Source organism: Pangasianodon hypophthalmus, chromosome 1, assembly GCF_027358585.1.
Source record: "Pangasianodon hypophthalmus isolate fPanHyp1 chromosome 1, fPanHyp1.pri, whole genome shotgun sequence".
Classification (NCBI taxonomy): Eukaryota; Metazoa; Chordata; class Actinopteri; order Siluriformes; family Pangasiidae; genus Pangasianodon; species Pangasianodon hypophthalmus.
The window spans coordinates 13,783,705-13,804,103 of record NC_069710.1 but is presented as its reverse complement, the minus strand read 5'-3'; the positions used below and the strand labels follow the sequence as shown (position 1 = coordinate 13,804,103).

The 20,399-nt window shown below is 36.9% G+C and overlaps 1 protein-coding gene across 12 annotated transcripts in view; it reads right to left on the bottom strand.

Annotated features, from left to right (window-relative positions):
* Positions 1-1,040: 1,040 nt before the first annotated feature.
* Positions 1,041-20,399, bottom strand: part of obscnb (obscurin, cytoskeletal calmodulin and titin-interacting RhoGEF b) — a 67,208-nt gene continuing 47,849 nt past the window's right edge. For 11 of the 12 annotated variants that reach the window (XM_053238400.1, XM_053238553.1, XM_053238588.1 and 8 more), the window contains 25 exons: positions 20,051-20,332; positions 19,117-19,198; positions 18,629-18,762; positions 18,144-18,341; positions 17,984-18,022; positions 17,714-17,812; positions 16,849-17,113; positions 16,671-16,714; positions 15,327-15,428; positions 13,550-13,689; positions 13,198-13,398; positions 12,988-13,064; positions 11,976-12,146; positions 10,924-11,083; positions 10,086-10,202; positions 9,728-9,892; positions 6,962-7,120; positions 6,366-6,543; positions 5,699-5,812; positions 5,304-5,471; positions 5,114-5,216; positions 4,895-5,024; positions 4,552-4,645; positions 4,242-4,284; positions 1,041-3,398 (listed from right to left, as the gene is read on the bottom strand). In XM_053238400.1, the coding sequence (XP_053094375.1) occupies positions 2,354-3,398; positions 4,242-4,284; positions 4,552-4,645; positions 4,895-5,024; positions 5,114-5,216; positions 5,304-5,471; positions 5,699-5,812; positions 6,366-6,543; positions 6,962-7,120; positions 9,728-9,892; positions 10,086-10,202; positions 10,924-11,083; positions 11,976-12,146; positions 12,988-13,064; positions 13,198-13,398; positions 13,550-13,689; positions 15,327-15,428; positions 16,671-16,714; positions 16,849-17,113; positions 17,714-17,812; positions 17,984-18,022; positions 18,144-18,341; positions 18,629-18,762; positions 19,117-19,198; positions 20,051-20,332 (4,310 nt within the window). In that variant the 3' untranslated portion in view covers positions 1,041-2,353. The remainder of the gene's footprint in view (positions 3,399-4,241; positions 4,285-4,551; positions 4,646-4,894; positions 5,025-5,113; positions 5,217-5,303; positions 5,472-5,698; positions 5,813-6,365; positions 6,544-6,961; positions 7,121-9,727; positions 9,893-10,085; positions 10,203-10,923; positions 11,084-11,975; positions 12,147-12,987; positions 13,065-13,197; positions 13,399-13,549; positions 13,690-15,326; positions 15,429-16,670; positions 16,715-16,848; positions 17,114-17,713; positions 17,813-17,983; positions 18,023-18,143; positions 18,342-18,628; positions 18,763-19,116; positions 19,199-20,050; positions 20,333-20,399) is intronic. The other variant, XM_053238626.1, reaches the window with a different exon arrangement.

The window sequence follows — 20,399 nt, the reverse complement described above, 5'->3', positions numbered from 1 at the left end:
ATGATTACTCATTTCAGGATTAGTATTGGTATTGAAGAAAATGTACTAGTACTCATTCTGGAAAAAAAAAAGACTACTATCGATGCTACCCTTTAGGCATACTACTTACTGTGGATTATGCAGTTTGGGACGCAGCCCTGAGTGAGTGTTGAAACAGCCATGACATCTGCACAGCACTACACATGCTGCAAAATGTTCTTCCGCAGAAACATTTTTCTACCAGAGAGGGCAAAATTCCAAAATTTTCAAATCCTGTAGCTTTAAAGCTTAAAGTCTTGTGCATGTAAGCGTCTTGAACTCATTACCCCGTGAAAGGAGAAATACAATTTTAATTTAGTTATACTTAGCAAGACACACATTTTTTATTCTGATTTAGAATTTCTCATTTACAGTCATTTACCCTAGGTGTCTTTACTTTTCAATGACACACACACACACACACACACACACACACACCCCAACATGGATTTGGTTAATCACAATTCCTTTGTAGCTGTATTTCAGAAAACGCATCCTGTAGTGCATCGAACACCAGTTCAGTAAACGTAGTACAGACTGTAGAACATCCGAAGAAAGTTAATTAAATAGGATTTATAACTAAAACTCATGCCAAGAGATTTTCAACCTCAAACCTATCCTAGTTCAGCTAAATAAAATATCTGCAGTAACTGTTGTCCTAGATCAAGATGTTTAATTCCTAGCCAAGAGTATAAGTATACCTGGATTTCTCTGCGCTGCACGTAAGGGAATACCACACGTGAATACATTTACACATATTCATAAATATGTTATGGAAATGCATTTGGACACTCTGTCAAAACATGCACTGTAAAATAGATTACAGATTACAGACTGTTGAAGTTCAGCATCATTCAGAGCATGAATCATTCCCAATAACACACTTTCTACAGTTAAACAGAGCTTACCTTATTATACATTGAGTCACCAGTTTATCAGTTACACCTATTATACAGGTGAACTTCATAGGTATACAATTCCACGCTAACAAGATATTACTGTAACACTGATAAGGTCATGCGTGTGGTGCTGCTACGAATGTATCAGGTGCAGCAGGTCAGGTCTTGTCATGTACCATTTTAAAGAGAAAGCATTAATTGTAATACTGAGGAAGCTTATTAATTCTGGCATTTTGGTATAATATGCTGGGACGTCATATAAAATCCAACTTTTTTGTGTACACAGGATTAACGTTCCAAGACTCAATCCCATTCTCAGTGTATCTTAGTCAGTTTTTGCCCCTAGTCGCCCTATGTGAGGGTTTTTCAGGACCTTCTGGAAAATATGGAATGATCCCATTTGCATTTTATTTACTGCTCAAAACTAAAACTTCAGCGAAATGTTCGGCTTAAAAGACTCTGTCAACACATGGATGTCACTAAATAAGCATTAACCGAGGCTAAATTTATGAAAAATATATCTGTATGTTAATAAAATTATACTATGCCAAAAAAACTGACAAAAATATAAACAAACAAAAACTGTGTGCATAATAATTGGCAAAGCAAAAGGCAAAGCAAAGGCAAAAAATGTCTGTGACCTTTTTTTCCCCCAGCGATGAAAGTTAAACGATAATTCACACTTCTACTCAAAAGATAAGACGAAATAACATTTTCGTCACTGAATAAAAACCTGATGAAAATGTCGTCACAAGTAAAACTTTTCTCCCTCATTTTTGCTCATTGTTGTCTTTTTGAAAAGAGAGAATTAATCAACTAACTGAAATCGTTAGCTAGAAAAGTGTTAGCTAGACTGGCTTCTCTGTTCTGCATACGTATTTTAACGCTTCATATTTTCAGACTTGCAACATGCTGTCATTCTTTACTTGGTTAGTAACATCTGATTAACAAACAATCATGCGGTTTTGTAATAATATGTCTAGGAAATTTAAACATGTTAGCAAAATCTTTGGGGGGGAAAGTTTTCATTGAATAAAATATTGACAGTGTTAGTGCTAGAAAATGAAGGAACCAGGAAGTTGTCGTTTTTGATTTTTTACACATTTGGCTTGTCAAAATGAGAAAACATTGTGGTTTTCGCAAAATGGTGTATATAAAATCCACAGTGAGCGAGAAATCACTTTTGCTAATTCATATTGGTACATGGTGTTACCCGAGGTCACCTTTCTCATACACGTTAATGCTCAACTCAAACCAGTCCTGGAGTATGGAGACCAAAGTTGTTCTTTCATTGGTAGTCGAAAATAAATCCACCACAGAAGCTATAGCTAGAAGTAAGAAACTAGTTAGGAAAAGTTGACAGGGCCTTTAAGACAAGACAGATACATTGATTTCTTATCAATATTTTGTGCCTCTGTCGCCTGATTTCTTCCAGGTTATGGCTTTCCAGACTGGTTCATCTTGGGGATCGGAACAGTAACCGGTTGTCCAACTGGTGCAGAGATTTGGGCTTTGAAGCTCGGTTGACCACCAGCCGTCCCTCGCTGAACCTCGGAGCAGTAACTTCGAGTTACTTCCATCGTTCCGTGACTTCTTGATGATCCGGGAATGGATGTAGACTGGCTGTAGGACACCCCGCTGACACGGATTGGTACAAACTTCTCTCCGCTTGAGCCAGCTGAAGAGGGGTCGGTAAAGACGTTAGAGAAGTGCTCCTTAAAGCGACTGAAGAACCCAGGACGTACTTTTGGGATGGCTATTGGACGACCCAGATTTAGCAATACAGGTTGACCGACGGTGGGTTCATTAATTTCTCTTTGTAGAACAGAAATTTCACACGGTTTCTCTGCAGGTACCTGTGAATCTCCACAACCAAATGTCTCACCCTCTTTAGGAACGTAATCCTCCAGGTCTTCCAGGGTGAACACTTTATTCCCATCATCTAAGATGTCATTGCTACAATCCTCACATGCGGCTGCCTGATTATCATCGGTGTCCGTGTCCATTTCCATCAAGACGCATGGCTGATCAAAATCCACGACTTCCACTTCTGGAGAATCCAAAATCGCTGTTTCGGATTCATTTGTTGCCTCACTGTCCCAAGAGAAAGTTTGTGAATCCATGCTAGCCCCGGACACTTGCATTGCCTCCACTAACTTGTTGTTAGAGTTGTTAACGTTAGGGTTATCAGGTGGTTGTCTCTTGCTGGGGGAAGCACCTCTTCTCCTCGGCAGCTTTGGTGACTTGTTCACTTTATACTCAATAATCTCTTCAACCTCGACCCATTTGGGGCTCCTAGCTGCGGTGCCCTCGGGTTCCGTGACGTACAGAGTGGGTACGGTTTTTCTAGGCAGCATCCTTCTCTGTCGTGGGGGTTCGGGGGTGGAGGCTTCGGAGCGGTAAACTCCCATAGAGGACGTGCGGGGAGACGCGTGGCGCTTCATTCGCGTGTTCTTCACGACAGTGGTGATGGTCTCCTCTCTGCAAAAGGACACCATAGGATTTCTGTACAATATCACAACTGGAAATTGCTGCATTAAAACTAATATATGTATATTTGATGGTTATCAGTTAATGGTCGCTATTGATGGTGAAGTCAATAGTGAACGTATTTAGCGATACTAGCTTCTTTTCTTTTCTTTTATTTCATTACCAAATTCCATCAACATGGCCTACATATTTCAATATTGAAAAATCAACAACAATTTATCAACAATTTATCACAAAAATTGCTAAAAGTCAATAACAAAGATTGCCAACAAATTTCTTTTTGGATTATTAACAGCTATGCGAATAATTTTTTAAAATCATTATTTGTAGTTAAACAATTTTTTTTGCTACATTGTTTAATTTTCTTATCATACACAATATATATTTTAATGTGTTGTGTGTCAAGTCCTCAAGTCGCCATCCTGCTATCGATTCACATCAAAGAGACTGGGGGTCGATCCCAAAGAGACTCGATTCACTGATTCCAGGCATTAAAATCTAAGAGTAAACCCCAATATTTGGAGTCAATTCCAAGAATTAATAAAAAAAAATGAACACCTGAGTGTTTCAGGTATTGGGACGGCCAGTCGATACTGGCCTTTAATTTTTATTTGACAGCTCGAAATGAAAACTACAAAATACTGCAATAGGTTTTATCTATTTTAAATTTGTTTTATCATAGACAAACATAGATAAATAGTGTACACACTATTTCCCTTCACATGAAGTCTATTTAAAGCAGTACTTTTTAAATAAATTTCAAAATATTCAGTATATTTATTTAGTCCCTTGCACTGAATGGTTAAAAGTGGATACACAGTTTTAAAGACTTACATGATTATGGTTTTCTTTGGTACTTTAGTCTCTTGCTCTGTAACTAGAAGAAAACAAAAATTAAAATTGTAATGAATGAAAATTGACAAGTGAAAAAAAATGCTGGTTTTCTTAATAAATCATGAATATGAAACTTCCATTAAATGTTGTTTATGTATTATATATGCATAAAATATAGCATCTAGGAATTAAGATCCACTCCACAAAGTTCTTCCATGAGATCCCTCACTAGTCAGTATCCCTGACAGATTTATCCTATCCCATTTTAACTATGATATATTTATTTACATCTGGAAATCATCATCTCTACCTTCGATAGTGATGGCCTGCTCTCCCCCTGCCATCGCCACTGTAGGAAGAACCAGCTCTGCCGCACACCTCGCACTGCCCAGCCGGTTAGACAGCTGCAAAAAAAATCCAGATGATAGAAACTGAATTCTGGATTGTGATTGGTTAGAAAGTGGTTAACGATAACAGCAGCTCTGACAGATGAGCAGCTACAAATCATAGGTTTATATTAAAGTGCTCACTCTACTACGTGATTATTAGATGTGATAATTAAATACACTAGTCTATTAGTTCATTCAGAGTATTTAAATAGTAATGAAATTTAGTAATAATAGTAATGAAGTTATTCTTATTCAGTACCGTACCTCACATTCATAACGCCCCAGGTCTTTCTCTCCGGGGTTCTTAATAACAAAAACCACCACGCCGCTACGTGGTTCACTGTATGTCTGATACTTTTCCTGGTCTGTTAGCAGTTTGCCCTCCTTAAACCACCTAAACACAGATGAGAAAGAGAACAATATGCAACATTTGCAATGTGTATTCAGTAAAAATACTTTTTTGGAAAAGCAGATTTGAAGTACCTTATTTTTGGACTTGGAGCACTTAGTATTGTGCAAGTGAACTGAGCATCCTCTCCTGCGATGAATGCAGCATTCCTCAACTTGTGGACAAAGCGTGGCGGTACTACAAAAAGCAAAACAAAGATTTATTTCATCTTGATCTAGAAGTCACTATTAGGATAAATACTACAACCTGGGTCCTAATACCTACCCTGTACTGTAATCTTGCCCAGAGTGCTGGCATTTCCTGCAGCACTGGTGGCGAAGCACATGTACTGGCCAGAGTCATCAGCAGTCATGTTATCTAGGATGAGTGTGCAGGAACCGTCAGGGTCCTCGATAATGATGTGGTGAGGGTCGACCTCCACAGCCCTGCCATCTGCACAATCATATATATGCACAAGGATTGAGTTGCATATCATTTGTCTAATAAAGTAGGATTACTGATAGAAGAGCAGCCAGTGCATATTAATGTACATGTTTCAACACTTTGATGATCAGTAAAATTCCTTTCATGGACAGAGCACTTTTTTTTATAGTGAACTGTACCACGGAATAATATAAGGATGATGAGCAGAATTCCCGAAGAACCATTTACATGCTCACCTTTAAACCAGGCCACTACGGGTTTCGGAGATCCTGTGACTTTACAAGCCAGTTTGACCGTCTGTCCCAATTCTGCTGTGCAGTCAGTCAACACTGCCTCAAAATCAGGTGGACCTGTTCACACACACACACACACACACACACACACACACACACACACACACACACATTACTTTTCAATCATTTTCAGTACATAAGACTTATACTATATGATCTATACTATATTACAATACAATATTCTCAACAAGCAAATGTGTAAGGAATAAAATGTCCTGAAGTGTCCAAAGAACACAGCTTGTCATGTTGACAAATGATATGCAACTCAATCCTTGTGCATATATATGATTGTGCAGATGGCAGGGCTGTGGAGGTCGACCCTCACCACATCATTATCGAGGACCCTGACGGTTCCTGCACACTCATCCTAGATAACATATAATCAACAATTACACATGTTTTTAATCCGTTTATGTAGAGCGTCCGCCATACAAGTCCTTGTAAATTGTGACTATAGAAACAATAATGAATTGGAACGAGGGCATTTATATGAACCAGTGATTTGCAGCTGCACTACTGTCAAAACAATTACCTAAAATCTACATTAAAAAAAGTTAAAACTAAGTAACTTCATCAGTAAGGTGTCTGGTGTGGGATGTGAGGTACTCACTCCATGCTGGCATGCTGTAGCGTTGCTGGAGGTTGCGGAGTTCACGGAGCCAGGAGTTCTTCAGAATGACGGTGCGTGCTTGCAGTGTGTACTTCCTCACAGAGTCCTCACGTTCGTGCCAAATCTCAAATGCCCTCTCATCTCCTTCCACAGTCTCATTCACGTCAATGTTGGTGAGCTGAAGGGCAGACAGGATTAAAAACAAACATAAATATGTGCACAATCTTTACAGCTCTAAGTAAGGAGTAATGTCTTGCTGTTATAGGAAAATGATCAACAACGCGGTGTTGTGATGAACTGGAGTTACTGTTGATTATTTTCCTATAACAGCACATCCTGAAGTGTTTTATTCTCGTGCGATGTGCCAGCACTAACACTTTTCCAAACGGAACGAATGACACATCAAAACACTGGAACATCAGCAAAACAAGTTAATTCCTGTTCTTGTTATTGATACGTTCCATAGCATTAAATGTAACCATAAATGGATAAAAAGTATGTGCCATTCTCTAATAAATAAAAAAATTTAGCTTCTTTGCCAAAGTTAGTTGGATTAATACCCAGGCAAATGACGTTTAAGCCACGGCCGTTTTTACCTTCATCATGTTCTTGAATGTGTATGTTTGGACGTCTGTGTTCGTGTCTCGCTTCTGTTTGCAGATGATGATGTAGTTTTTGAAGAGGAAGACGTGACGGTGATGGCCTCTTGAAGAGGTTCTGACTCCTGGAGCGCCCTCCCACACTATGAAGGGTCCCTGCAAAACAAACAAAAACAATTCAGTTGTTTTTCTCTTCTATTCTTCAATATTGGATGGATGGACTGGATGGATCTTTTACTGTGGTTAAGTTAGTTTTATTCAGATATTTGGGTATTTCTGGTCAATTGAGCAAGAACAACCATCAATAGCTTTTGAACTGTTAAAGGTGCAATGGCCAATTTTTTTTATTCCTTACTTTTATGAATAACTTGGACTATATATAGAACAAAATAGAAAAACCCTGGATTAAGCTGCAGTCTTAGCAAAAGTATATCAAATTGCTGAGAAAACCCTGAATGTTTGAATTTTGATTGTTAAAGGTGCAATATAGTTTGAAAAACTGTCTTCCGGGCCAGAATGCTTGTTTGTGTTTTTATGTGCTTTCTGTCAGTCATTTTATGGACACTATCCTCTACGATTTGTGAACATGGGCGGGAATTACTCAAATTACAAACCCACCTAACCATTCGCTAATCTTAAATGTAGTACTTCAAACCAAGTTGCACAATATTAGGTACATTATCTAGAATATTACTACACTTCTCAGTTTGGCGAATTGAATTTCTGAATTTTATTGATTTTTATATTGATTAGATTATTGTTCCAAAACAAAATTATTTTGCAATATTATGCACCTTTACTAGACTATACTACACTGTTTATACTGGCAACTGTAACCATTACTGAATTTTAGTGAATTTCTATTTGGAAAAAAAAATCAATAGTATGTAAATGGTTAAATGTTTTGCTTCAAACCAAGTTTGAGCACCTTCTCTAGAATTTACTACACTAATTTCTTTAGTGAACTGAACTGTTACCCAATTTGAATTAATTTTTGTTCAGAAAAACAATCATTTTATATATATATATATATATATATATATATATATATATATATATATATGTATTTATTTATTTTATAATTCAGTAAAATTCAGTAGCAGCTAAAGTCACCAAAATGACTGTGTGATTTATTCTACAGAAGGTGGTGTACTGTTATACAAGTCATTTTGGAGCAATAAATTTAACCGTTCAGAAGCTACTAAATATCTTTCCAAGTAAAAATTCATAAAAAAATCTCTAACAACTAAAGTAACCAAAGTTAGAGGTGAAGTATATTATAGAGATGGTGCACAAATTGTTTTCAAACTTGTTTCTGTCTTTGATCACAGAATACTTGCTGTTTTTTGTTATAGCAGCTACTGTTTTCTGTTATAACAACCTTGCTGTTTTCTGGTTGGAACAGTTGCAGAGTCATGCAATGATATATATATATATATATTTATTGGTCATGGTCTTCACTGTCATTTGGACTCGCTCTTTACTTGATCTCTGCTAGTCCTGGTCTTGGACTCGACAATGGCGGTCTTGACAACAGGCCTAGGGTTAGGGTACCATAGACATTCTACACAATTTGTGCAGAAGTGTGAAGTATTAAGTTCTCAAAATGTGATAGTAAATACTTTATGCTGATTTTGATAATATTGTGGAAAATACAGTGCCAAAGTCTGCACACCAGTAGGCCAAAATGAAGACAATGACAACATTCAGTGTTTCGATTTTACAGATGTGCCTTTATCATCACAATTACTAAAATGACATAACAATGCCATTAGGCCTAGTAACTACTCAAAAATGCGTTAACTCATCTCAGCCATCCCATCTCCCCCTCTCAGTGAGGTTCCACGTGCTGTTTGTGCTTCTTCTTTGTCCTCCAGGTGCTTTTGTTTATGTTTTGCTATGTGCCTTTGGTTTAGCTCTAGTCTTGTTGTTGGTTTGTTCTCCTAATGTGTGCACCTGTTCTGTGTATAACCCTTAACTACTGATTTATACCATGCTGTTTCTCTATTTTGTTGCCAAATCTTATCTACTGATATATATCCATAATTCTGAGCCCTATTTCTCTTTCCGAAGTGCCTTGTTTTTGGTTTTTTGTTTCCTGGTTTCGACCCTTGGTTACGATCATGTTCTATCCTAGTTTGTTGCTTGGGGTATTGACCCAGGCCAAGGGCTACGATGCTAAAGCACATGCCGACTTTACAGTCTTGCATCCTGCCCTCACATTACGACAATAGATGTATTTTGCTCTTAAATGAGTAGAAGGTCGAGTTGTTTTTCTTCAGCACAGAATTATACAAAATGTTGTTGACCAGCCACCATGCTAATAACATGAGGATGTTAAGGACATTTGAATGATGTACATAATACTGCCTCTTTTTAATTAATAACTTGCTTTCAATCTATAATTCGTGCAACAGGTTTGTATTCTTTAAGTGACCTAGTCAGTCAGTAATCAATATTGTGAACGTACTTCCTTCTTGTTATCTTCAGGAAATTCGGACGATGCAAATTCCTGTTGAACATTTAACTTGTAATAGATGACTTGTGGAAAAGCATGTTTCAGGCACATTTATCTACACATTATTTTAAGGTAAAGTGTAGTTATAGCAAGCTGGGACAGGCTGTACAGAAATTGTGTTATTTGAACGCATTACAATTTGTAGAAATATGTCATGTTTGAGTGTTCTTAGTGTTTTTACTTGGCAAATGAACAACTGCATGCTTGTAAATCAAAATTATTCTTGTGTGTGTGTGTTTTACTACCTGTCTGATGGGCTCTCCTAAAGCTTCCAGGTTAGCGGGGTAGTTCTCAATGAGGGAGACGTGATGCGTGTTTTCAGAGCGTGTGGGAAGAGAAGAAACCATGGCATAGGCCTCTTCTAGAAGACAGCAGTTCTGTCCATTCCTCGCCTTATTTTTGATCAACTCCTACAAATCAGATCATGTTTCAAATCCACATCAGTGATGCCTTATTTAAGTCAAATTAAAATCTCGCAAGCTCAAATAATAATTAAAAAAACATTAATAAGAAGATAAAACAAACATGCTGATAAAAGCAGCATTTTAACAACGTACATGGTGTCAATGATAAAAATAAATAAACAAAAAGGAAGTTTGTTACCTTTAAGAGGTCCTTGTATTTCTGGATTCTATCCAGTGGTCTCTGGAGATAACTGTTCACACTCAGTACTGGACCTTCTGCAGGATCCACATTTGCCAATTCTATATCTGTGTATTTCTAGTTTATAAATATGGTGACAAAATTTTAAAGCCACATAAACATTTTACACTTTATTAATCTGGTATATTATTTGCAACTTAAAATTCAAATTGTATTCACAACTACGTTAATGTCACAAATTATAGATATGCCATCATGATTTCTTTTAAAAAATAATATATGTTTAAAAAATATTTTCAAAAACTAGTATAAAGATATAGTATGTTGTTATTTTAATTTAATGTTATCTTATTTCAGCATAGTATACTATTTTAACTTAATATTGCAACTTTATCTCATTATTTCAACTTAATATCTTGTTTCGAAATAGCACGTTATTTCAACTTATCTCAATATTTCATGATGTTATTTGGAGTACTCTCATTATTACCTCTTCACTTCAAGATTTAAATTAACTTATATACTTCAATGTAACATCTCATTATTTCAGGTTAAAATTAAAAAAAAAAAAAACATTGAAAATACTACATAATGTATTAAAATATCAAGTAAAAAATAATGAGATATCAAGTTAAAAATCATGACATACTATCTTGAAGTAGCAAAACATTGTGTCAAAATAACATGTCAACTCCCAACCCCCCCAATCCATTCCATCCCCCAACATTTTCATTAAGGGTGCCAATAATTCAAGAATTGACCATCTCTGAGAAATATCATAAAGAATGGACAGTAATTGTATTGTTTGTGTATATGTAAGTAATGTTTATTGTCTCACCTTGAAATACTGGTGAACATCTTTCTCACTAATGGCAGCCTGGGCCTTAGCCTGACCTACCAAGTACTGCAGATATTTCTCAAATCCGTCTGTGTTTTTTAGGAAGCGCATGGCTATGTCATCATCTGTGTCACAGTCTTGCAGCCCAGGGAGAAAAGAGCTACAGAAAAAAAAACAAAAAAAAAACAACAACAACTGAGGACTAGAAATAAGAAACTACACTTTCTTGCTAATAATATTCTTTCTTATACATTACACAATTACTTCTCACAAACCTAAAAAAAGTAAACAGTGTAGTGGACTTAGGTTAAGTTGCGGACTGCCAGGATGGAACTAGTGGACACCACATATCCAAGTCGTCACGATGTTCCTGACAGAGAACTCCCCTGAACCATTCTGAGGTGCAACATTCCCAGTTTTTTGAAGCTTAGACTTGGCAAGTCTGCATATGAGCAATTTTTGGCTACTTTGTCATCACATCCATTATTGAGATTTAGACTGACATCCACCAAAAAAGGCTCAAAAGGCATGCAAATTTTCATGCCTTGTTATATATATATTACCTAATATACGTATTATTTCACTTTCAGAAATAAATGTATAACTGTATGTTTCCTTGTTGCTGAGGTGGTAATATTAAGGGTGCATTTTTTGTACCTTTAGTATGTATCTTTACCAGGTAAGTAAAATGTGGTGTACCTTTAATTAGCTTTTAGAGTAAAAAGGTACACAATATTCATGTGTCCAGGTGAAACATATTAAAGGTACAAAACATGTACCCTTAATGGTACCACCATGGCACTGCAGTTCGGTACCTTTATTTCTGAAAGTGATGCAAATGAACTGAACAGACTGCAAAGGGGTCATGTGGCTGTGCTTCTGAACTTTTAGTCCTAGTGTTTCCACGTGTGAGATCAGGGAAACTGGTTCTCCACTCCATTAACATGAAAGCAGAGGAACTGCTTGTGATGCAGCTGGATTTTGGAACTATGTGCCTTTCAGGTCTCTACTTCACCACACCATAATAATATATTTTATTACTCATCATGTACCTGCTGTGGAAAGAACTGATGTCACTAATGTTGCGGAAGATGGCCTCCTTGTGACTGAGGATTTCAGGCGGCGTGCTCTCCTCGTCAATATGCTTCAGATGGTGCGATGTAACGAAGTCCATCTCCTTTATAAACTCCTTCTCACTGGTAATGAGCTCCTGGATGAGTTGACTTTTCATAGACCATGATGATAACAGACATAAAAACAAGTTAAGCAACAATAACCAAAAACAAGTTTGGTAGTCATAAACCAACTCTTTTGGGTAGTTTCCATCTGAAACATTATAGCTATCTATAGCTAACAATTCTGGACAGGGTGAGCACCTGCATCGTAAGTGCGTGCAACTGTTTCTTAACCGTTTCTAAGTAGTTTAAGGTTTATAGTTTGTGCAGCTTCATTGCATTATATCATACAGTGTGCACATCTGCATCGTAAGGTAACAAACAATTTGTGCAACTTCCCAATAAGGTAGCGTGTCCACAGCTGCATCGGAAGGTATTGTAAAGTGTGCACACGTGCGTTCTATGTTATCGTACAGTGTGAGCTCCTGCTTTGTAAGGTAGCTTACAGTTAAATAAATTCCATGTAAGGTATTGTACAGTGTGAACACCTACATCAGATATACAGGAGCACACCAGCGATGTAAGATATCTTACAGTTTGAAAAACTTTGCTGTATGGTATTGCACAGTGTGCGCATCTGTGTCATAAGATATCTTGCAGTTTGAAAAACTTTCCTGTAACATATCGTACAGTGTGCACATCTGTGTCGTAAGGTATCATAAGGTATTGCCGTGCAGACACCTGTATCAAAAGGTATATTGGTGCAATTTCTGAAATTTCATAAGATATCTTAGAGTGTGTGCACCTGTGCATAAGATCATACAGTTTGTATCATATGTGTGTCATAATATCTTACAGTCTGCGCAAAGTTGGCTTTAAAGAAAGTGTTTATTCAGAAAAATGATCTGAATCATGTGATGTGGATGTGTGTGATTAAGGAATAACTCACCAGAGCTTCCTTTTGTACTCTCCCTCAGTGACCTCCTCTCCTGTGGTCTCTGAGACTTCTCCTGTATCTGCAGAAATCTACAAAACAACACCTTTTAGCATTTATTCAGGGTTTTCCAGACAGTAAATAAACAGCCTGAATGGATCGACTTTGTTGCATGTCCAGGGTTAATGACTTATTACGCTGCGAAGAATATGTCTCACCACTCACCTTCAGCTTCTTGTCAAGGTATGCTGGAGAGACCCAGCCTTGACGTGAGGGTGTCGTCTTGGTGGGTTTAGTGCGCACAAGCCATTTGAGCGGATGAGCCGAGTCCAGGACCTCCACATACTGCCCTTCCTTTAGAGCGATGCTCTCTTTACTCAGGCCCATGGGGTTATAATCTGCTGTCGCTACGTAAATATCAAACATCTGCACAGAGAAATGATAAAGACAATCTGGTAAAGATAACATAGAAATATAATATATATTTAAATTTAACATTATGGAACATCTGCAAAACAAGTTAGGTATTCTCACAAATCATTAAAAGTATGTGAATATTAGAATGAGTGTGTGTTACCTCTCCTCGGGCATCACCCTCATCCGATTCTGAGGAAGAGTCGGCGATCAGTGAAGCGGGACGTGAGCGGCCGTGGTACGGAGACGGAGAGGGAGTCTTACTCTCATCATCACTGTCAGCTCCCGGCACACGTAATGAGGCTGAAAGAGAGAAATACACACAAACACACACACAGAAAGAGATTTGATATTTAACATCTTTATTTTACCTGTCTAACATAACCTTAATTACAGGCAACAATTCAGTTAACAGAAATCTTTTATCATTCAAAAAACAACAAAAAAACAATGTGACACAGAACTTCCCTCACTCCCCACATAGAGAGAGAGAGAGAGAGAGGGAGAGAGAGAGAGAGAGAGACTGGGCAGGAAAAGAGAGTGAAGTAAACAAAGAAACAAATGGAAAGAGAGAGAAGGAGAGAGACACACACACACAGAGAGAAAAAGTGACAGAGACAGCGATACAGAAAAAGAGAGAGATTTAGAGATAAATAGAGAGAGAAATAGCGAGAGAGAGGTCGAGACAGAGACAGAAAAAATAGAGAGAGAGAGAGAGAGAGAGAGAGAGAGATGTAATACATGAAACATTTAATTCTAGGACCAAAGTCATAAAAAGCACAGATTTGACTAACTGAATCCAACTGGCTCACAAAACAGAAAAGTGTGCTTGGACAATTATTTAAACTACTAATAAAATCAACAGTCGAGACATTTCAGCACTAAAAATGATCGGATGAATGTAAGCAAAAAGTATTTGCACCCAGGTGAAAATAAAAAGATGGAGATTCTGCAGTTTTGTCTGTTTTGTCTTGGGATACATACTGGTCACTTTGGGCCATGTTTTCATCCACTGGAGCACTTGATGGTTCTGTAAGCTGTCTGAATAACAAATCAGTTTCAGTGAGTGTGTGAAGCCACTGTGCAGTGAAGGTGCGACGGGATGAGTGAATGAGCGATGAGGGAATGATGAGATAAGGGAGTCAGGAAAGGATGAAAAATGGCATAACTATTAAAGATAATAATCATCAGAAGAAGAAGAAGAAGAAAAATGAACTTGCTATATCTTAAAGGTTTGCCTATAAAATATTCTTTATAAATCATTATCATCATCTTTTTATTAAGTGTACTGTTAGTGGGCACCAAAGCAGACGACATGCATTTATAATGCTCATGTTATGTAGCTTTTATTATGAATTATACATGTACACTGGACTATATTTGATTTATTTGAACTTTTTCTGAGCAATTAACAATAAACTAGAATTAAATCTAATGAGTTTCTAGTCTCCTTTATAATTCTAATGCTTTAAATATGGTCAAAGATCATAAACAATTTTAAAGTATTTGTGTATTAAATGTATTGTTCAATATAGTGTATAATTATATAATTACATTTTATAATAATAATAATAATAATAATAATAATAATAATTATTATTATTATTATTATTATTATTATTATTATTATTATTATCAAAGATAATAGCTAAAAACAGATTTCTTTCCATGTGATAATATTATAATATTATTTTATGTTTCATTTCTAAATATATATTTTAGATAAGGTTTTTTAATAGATAGATAGATAGATAGATAGATTATTATTATTATTATATCAATGTTCATATTGTAATTGTTTTGTTATTAATGTATGTAATGATGTATTTGATGAGTAAATAAAGAAATGGTTAAAAGGTGTTAAAATTGTCAACACTAGTCACCACTGTGCAACACTACACTAGTGCAACACTAGTCACCACTGAAATTCTCTCTCTCACCTTGTGTGATCTTGGCAGAGACCATCTCAGTGATCTGGGACGTCAGCTTCTGTAAGAATTCAGCAGTATCGACTCCAGCCAGGTAAGGCAGCTTAGGCTCTCCTGAAAGATAAGCAAAGATTCCTGCATCAGGTGAAAAATTTGTGCAAAATAACCTTTACAGACAGAAAGTAGTTTACTGAAGAGCTTTTGTGCTTCTAGCACAAAATTAAATGTTACAGAACAATGTTTGTATGTCAGTAAAGAAAGCAGCAGATTACATAAGAGACCACATTTCCGACAAAAAAACATAATGAAGGCTGCTGGGTTTTGCTGCAAAAATAAGAAGCGAGTGTGACAGTCAAAGTCTCCAGAAGAACTGTAGCTGCTTCTGCAAGATGCTCAGTAAAACTTACAGCTCATTTCCTTATAAAGCTGCACTAATTGTACCTGAGACTACTATATACTATCGTCACACCAAATATTGACTTTTGTTCATTTATTACTGTTTATTGCTCTTTATAGTATTTTTTTAAATGTAGAAACATTTAATTTCATTATTTTTGAAGGCATCTTTGCTCTACAGCATTTCTTTGCATGTGCCTAATTTCTCTTACACCACAGCAATTTGCCAGCAATTGCACAGTTTTGATTAATTAAAAACTACACCTTTTTTTTTATCAAGGTATAGTTACATCTTATGTTGTAGACTGTCCATGAAACAAGCTAGTTCCTCTTATCACTTACATTATAGCAGCTATAAACAGTTTTCCCTCAACAGCCTCTCTCTTTTTTTAACAGTCTCTTGAAGTTAAAAGGCAAAAAAAAAAAAAAAAAAAAAATGCAGCTTGTCACATTACCTTGAAACTCCATCACTTTCCCATGGGGGAAAACTTACTGACTGTTACACAGTGCTGAAACTGAAAATTCCTTCCATAAATAAATGTTAATTAAACGTCTCCTTACATTTTTCTTTGCTAAATAACACATTTTTTAATTGAATTTAGTTTATGTGAAGCATCTGCCACACAATTCCCTGTGTACGGTTTTACTGTAGAAACAAGAAGGTACTGGAATGAGTGCATTAACATACACCTGTGATCTGTCAGAGCTGCTGTTGATTACAAATCAATCAACACCACCTGACCAATCAGAATCCAGAATTCAACAGGGCTGTGGTATAAGATATAATAATTTAAAATAATGTGCTAGCATAGGGCTGTTTTTCTTTTTTTTTTACATAATCATGAGGTTTAGCTTAAAAACAAATGAAAGCGCAGTTGTTTGAGTGGTGCGATCACATTGTTTAGAGTTTTAACTAGTTGATGCTGATGGTAAGTAATGTGTAATAAATACTCCTCTCACCTTTGCCTTCTTCCTCTGGGGGGCTGACTGTAATCCCACAAATCCTGTAAATGAACACAACATGAAAGCACACAGTAAAATCCCCAGTCATGACACTTCATATGCATTTATGAAGTTAGATGACATTCCCAGGTAAATCTGTCGCATTTTAATTGAACATTGTTGGTCATGAGCTTACTCTGGTGTAACGATGCTCTGCTGTCCTGTGGGGAAAGTGGTCGAACCTTGGTCCACGTCCAGACGGGCGGTGTTGACGGACTGGCCAGCGCGGTTGCTGGCGATGCAGGTGTAGGTGCCGCTGTGCTCCTTCCCTACATCCATCAGGATTAGGCTATGCTGGAAGCCAGAGCTGGCGATCTTGTATCCGGGTGTGTCTGCTTTAATCCACAAAACATCCTTCAGTGCTTCTTCCTTCAGCCAGTTCACACAGGGAGTCGGAGAGCCTACAGGTGTGAGAAAAAACAACAACATACCCTTCCATATTCATTCAAGAATATCGCCATTAAGATTATACTACTGCAATGAAGCGGAGTTACTATCACCACTTGTCCTGAAGTGTTTTATTCCAGTTATCACCAACTGCTGATGATAACTATTTTTCTTTATTAAAGACAGACATTCAACAATGTGTTGTACTTTTTATCCATTTATAGTTACAGTTAATGTTGTGGAACATCCACAGAACAAGTTACTACCTTTTGTTAGTTACATTACAGCAGTTATAAACAGTCGTTCCCTGTCCAGCATCACAGACTGTACATCTTGAAAGTTATAGCTCTTCCTCTGACTGTTACATTGCACTGACACCGGAGACTCCTTCCATAAATGTTAAACAAATGTTAAATCTCCTCACAGAAAACTTCACCACATCAACGATATGTGTTTTTTTTTTCAAAATGTGTTTATATGGAGCATCCTCCACATTCAAGTTTAAGCTGTTACTATAGAAATGAAAACGTATTAGAATGAGCACTTTAAATAAAAACTACAGTCATATACTGTGCTGTGGTATACTGTATAAAGGTCACTAGAGAATAAAGCACCTTCCACTTTGACAGATAGTGTGATGCTCGCTCCTTGTTTCACTGTCCGGTTGCAGAACTTCTCCAGAAAACGTGGCGGTACCAGAGGTTCTTTGGAGTCTGTGAGGTGAAGCAGAGGTTAAAACGATAACACGAAATAGAAACATTCAATACATGGAAAAAACAAATTTACGTTTAACTGAAACCTCTTCGAAATATTTCTATTAATATTAAACTAATATAATTGATTTGTATTACTGATGTGAGTCACATAGTTAAATTCATACACACCTCTAATCTTCAGAGTCTCAGGAATGCGATCGCCTGGACCTGGAATAAGGAAATTATGCACAAGAAAAATAGTAGTTTCCCAAGTAATAAATAAGAATAACCTTGGATTGTGATCCAAATTCAACCTTTTGAAACTCTTGAATATTTTAGGCTCACGTACCACGCACAACCATGCGTGCGGAGGAGTAGGCAGCTCCAGCTGCGTTGCTGATGTAGGCAGAATACTCGCCACTATCTTCACACGTCACCTCCGCAATCTCCAGACTGTACACGCCTCTCTCTGTCGACAGTAAAACCCTGTCTGTGGGTGACAGCGCCACGCCATCCTTAAACCAGTAAACCTTTGGTGTGGGGACTCCTAAAAAAACATCGAGTTCAACCCATGAAGATCAGCTTTTAATCTGATGATGGTCATTACATGTAGTTATAGGAAAATAATCAGCAACAGGGAGGTGTGATGAAACGGCGTTACTGTCACATCCTGAAGTGTTTTTATTCTTTTAATACCACAGTGGTAACAGAAACGCCACTAAATCACACCGTAGCGTGACTGATTTGATTCCTTATGTAAACATCAATGATAACATATCATGGTGTTACATATGATGGTGCTACAAAGAACAAAGAACAAAGAACACATCTGACCTTTGACTCTGATGCTCATCTTAGCATTGGGTGCTCCAGGACTGAGATAGAGGTCATGTAGCTCATCCACCACTTGAGGAAGCTGCTCGTCCTCCACCACCGATTCAAACGCCTCCGTGTCTCTGTGCTCAGAACTGTGCAATGAAGCAGCAACACAAAATTGACACAAAGCATCAAAAATCAAACATATACATATATATATATAACTCATAACACATGCTATATACTGAAGCAGGTTTGTGTTATTCTGTATTAGATAAATGTACAGAATATATAATTATAGCAAGTAATGTTGTATCCTGTAGAATATGTTGATTATTTCTGAATTTTATTTAATAAAGACAGTCTGAATCCCACTGTATTAAAAAGAAGAGTATTAAATCCAATTTCTCATTTATAAAGCCAACATTTTCTTTGTTTATGTCATTAAATTCCAAAGTCACCATACTGAAATCAAGTGAGTTAATGTTTTAATGGTTTGATTTTACCTTGACACATAATCTTTAGCACTAATATATGAAGATGTTTCTGTGGCGTCAGCTGCTGTGTCGTAGTCAGAGCTGCAAGACACTGCAAAAAATAAAATATGTTATAATGCATAGACGTTACACATTATTAATTTTCTTCACAAAAATGGAGATTAGATGAAAAGAATTAGTTAGATAAGATTAGATGAAAAGAATTAGTTATTTCAAAAGACACTGGAGTTTATTCATCAAAGTTGCGTAGAAATAAGCTGAGAAATAAATGAGCATCTGATTGATAAAACTGTCATACAACATTTAAGCGCAGGTAATGAATCAGCTTCAGCTGCGTGGATGAAAGCTCCACCCACCAGTCCCTAATTTATATATTTATATGTCGTTTGCATAAATAATACAATAAATAATAATATACAAATAAACACATTTCTTATTTAATACAATAAACAAAATGAAAGAAATTAGTCAAACACTTAAAACCTGACTAGGAAAATGAATAAAAACGCATCTGGCATATTTTAGTGTTGACATAAACTCAAACAATGTGTGATGACATCAAAACTATTAATGATTCATGTTGGCACATTCCTACTTAAATTTATTGATTGATTTTGATGATTCAACTGCAAATTAATGATTTTTCAGATTGTTAAATTGTTATAGTCAAATTTAAGTGGCAAACACAAAATTGATGATTAAGGAAATATCGGTAGAATTTTTGTATGCTTGTTTTACGATCAGATTTGTCAGAACACAACTTCGATTAATAAATTCCAGACATTCAGATGGTGTCGATGCAAGCTTCATTCCACATAAATACGTGCAATAAACAAAACTTGTATGCACTAGTAGAATAAAGTGAGATCTCTGATTTGGCATTCCATCCATTTATATTCTCTGCTCTTTGGTGGAGGTTACTAACTTTTATCAGTGTACTCACTTTCCACCCTAAGCTCCGCCTTGCTGGAAGCAATGCCACTGTCATTTTCAGCCACACAGCGGTACACGCCCATGTCGGATGGCCGTACAGTTGTAATGATCAATTGATGGCAGCCCTCTTGGTCTTCGTTGATCATATAATGGTCATCTTCTTGTAGCACTTTCCCATCTTTGAACCACCGTATGCTGGGAGAGGGTTTGCCGATGATCACACAGTCAAAGCTGACCGGGTATCCGTCTGGGACTTCCTGGTTTTGGAGCTGTGTCAGGAAGACTGGGGCTGCTGTGAGCCCAAAGAACACATGACAGAACATTGCAGAGCACTACTGGTGCAGAGCAGCTCAAACCAT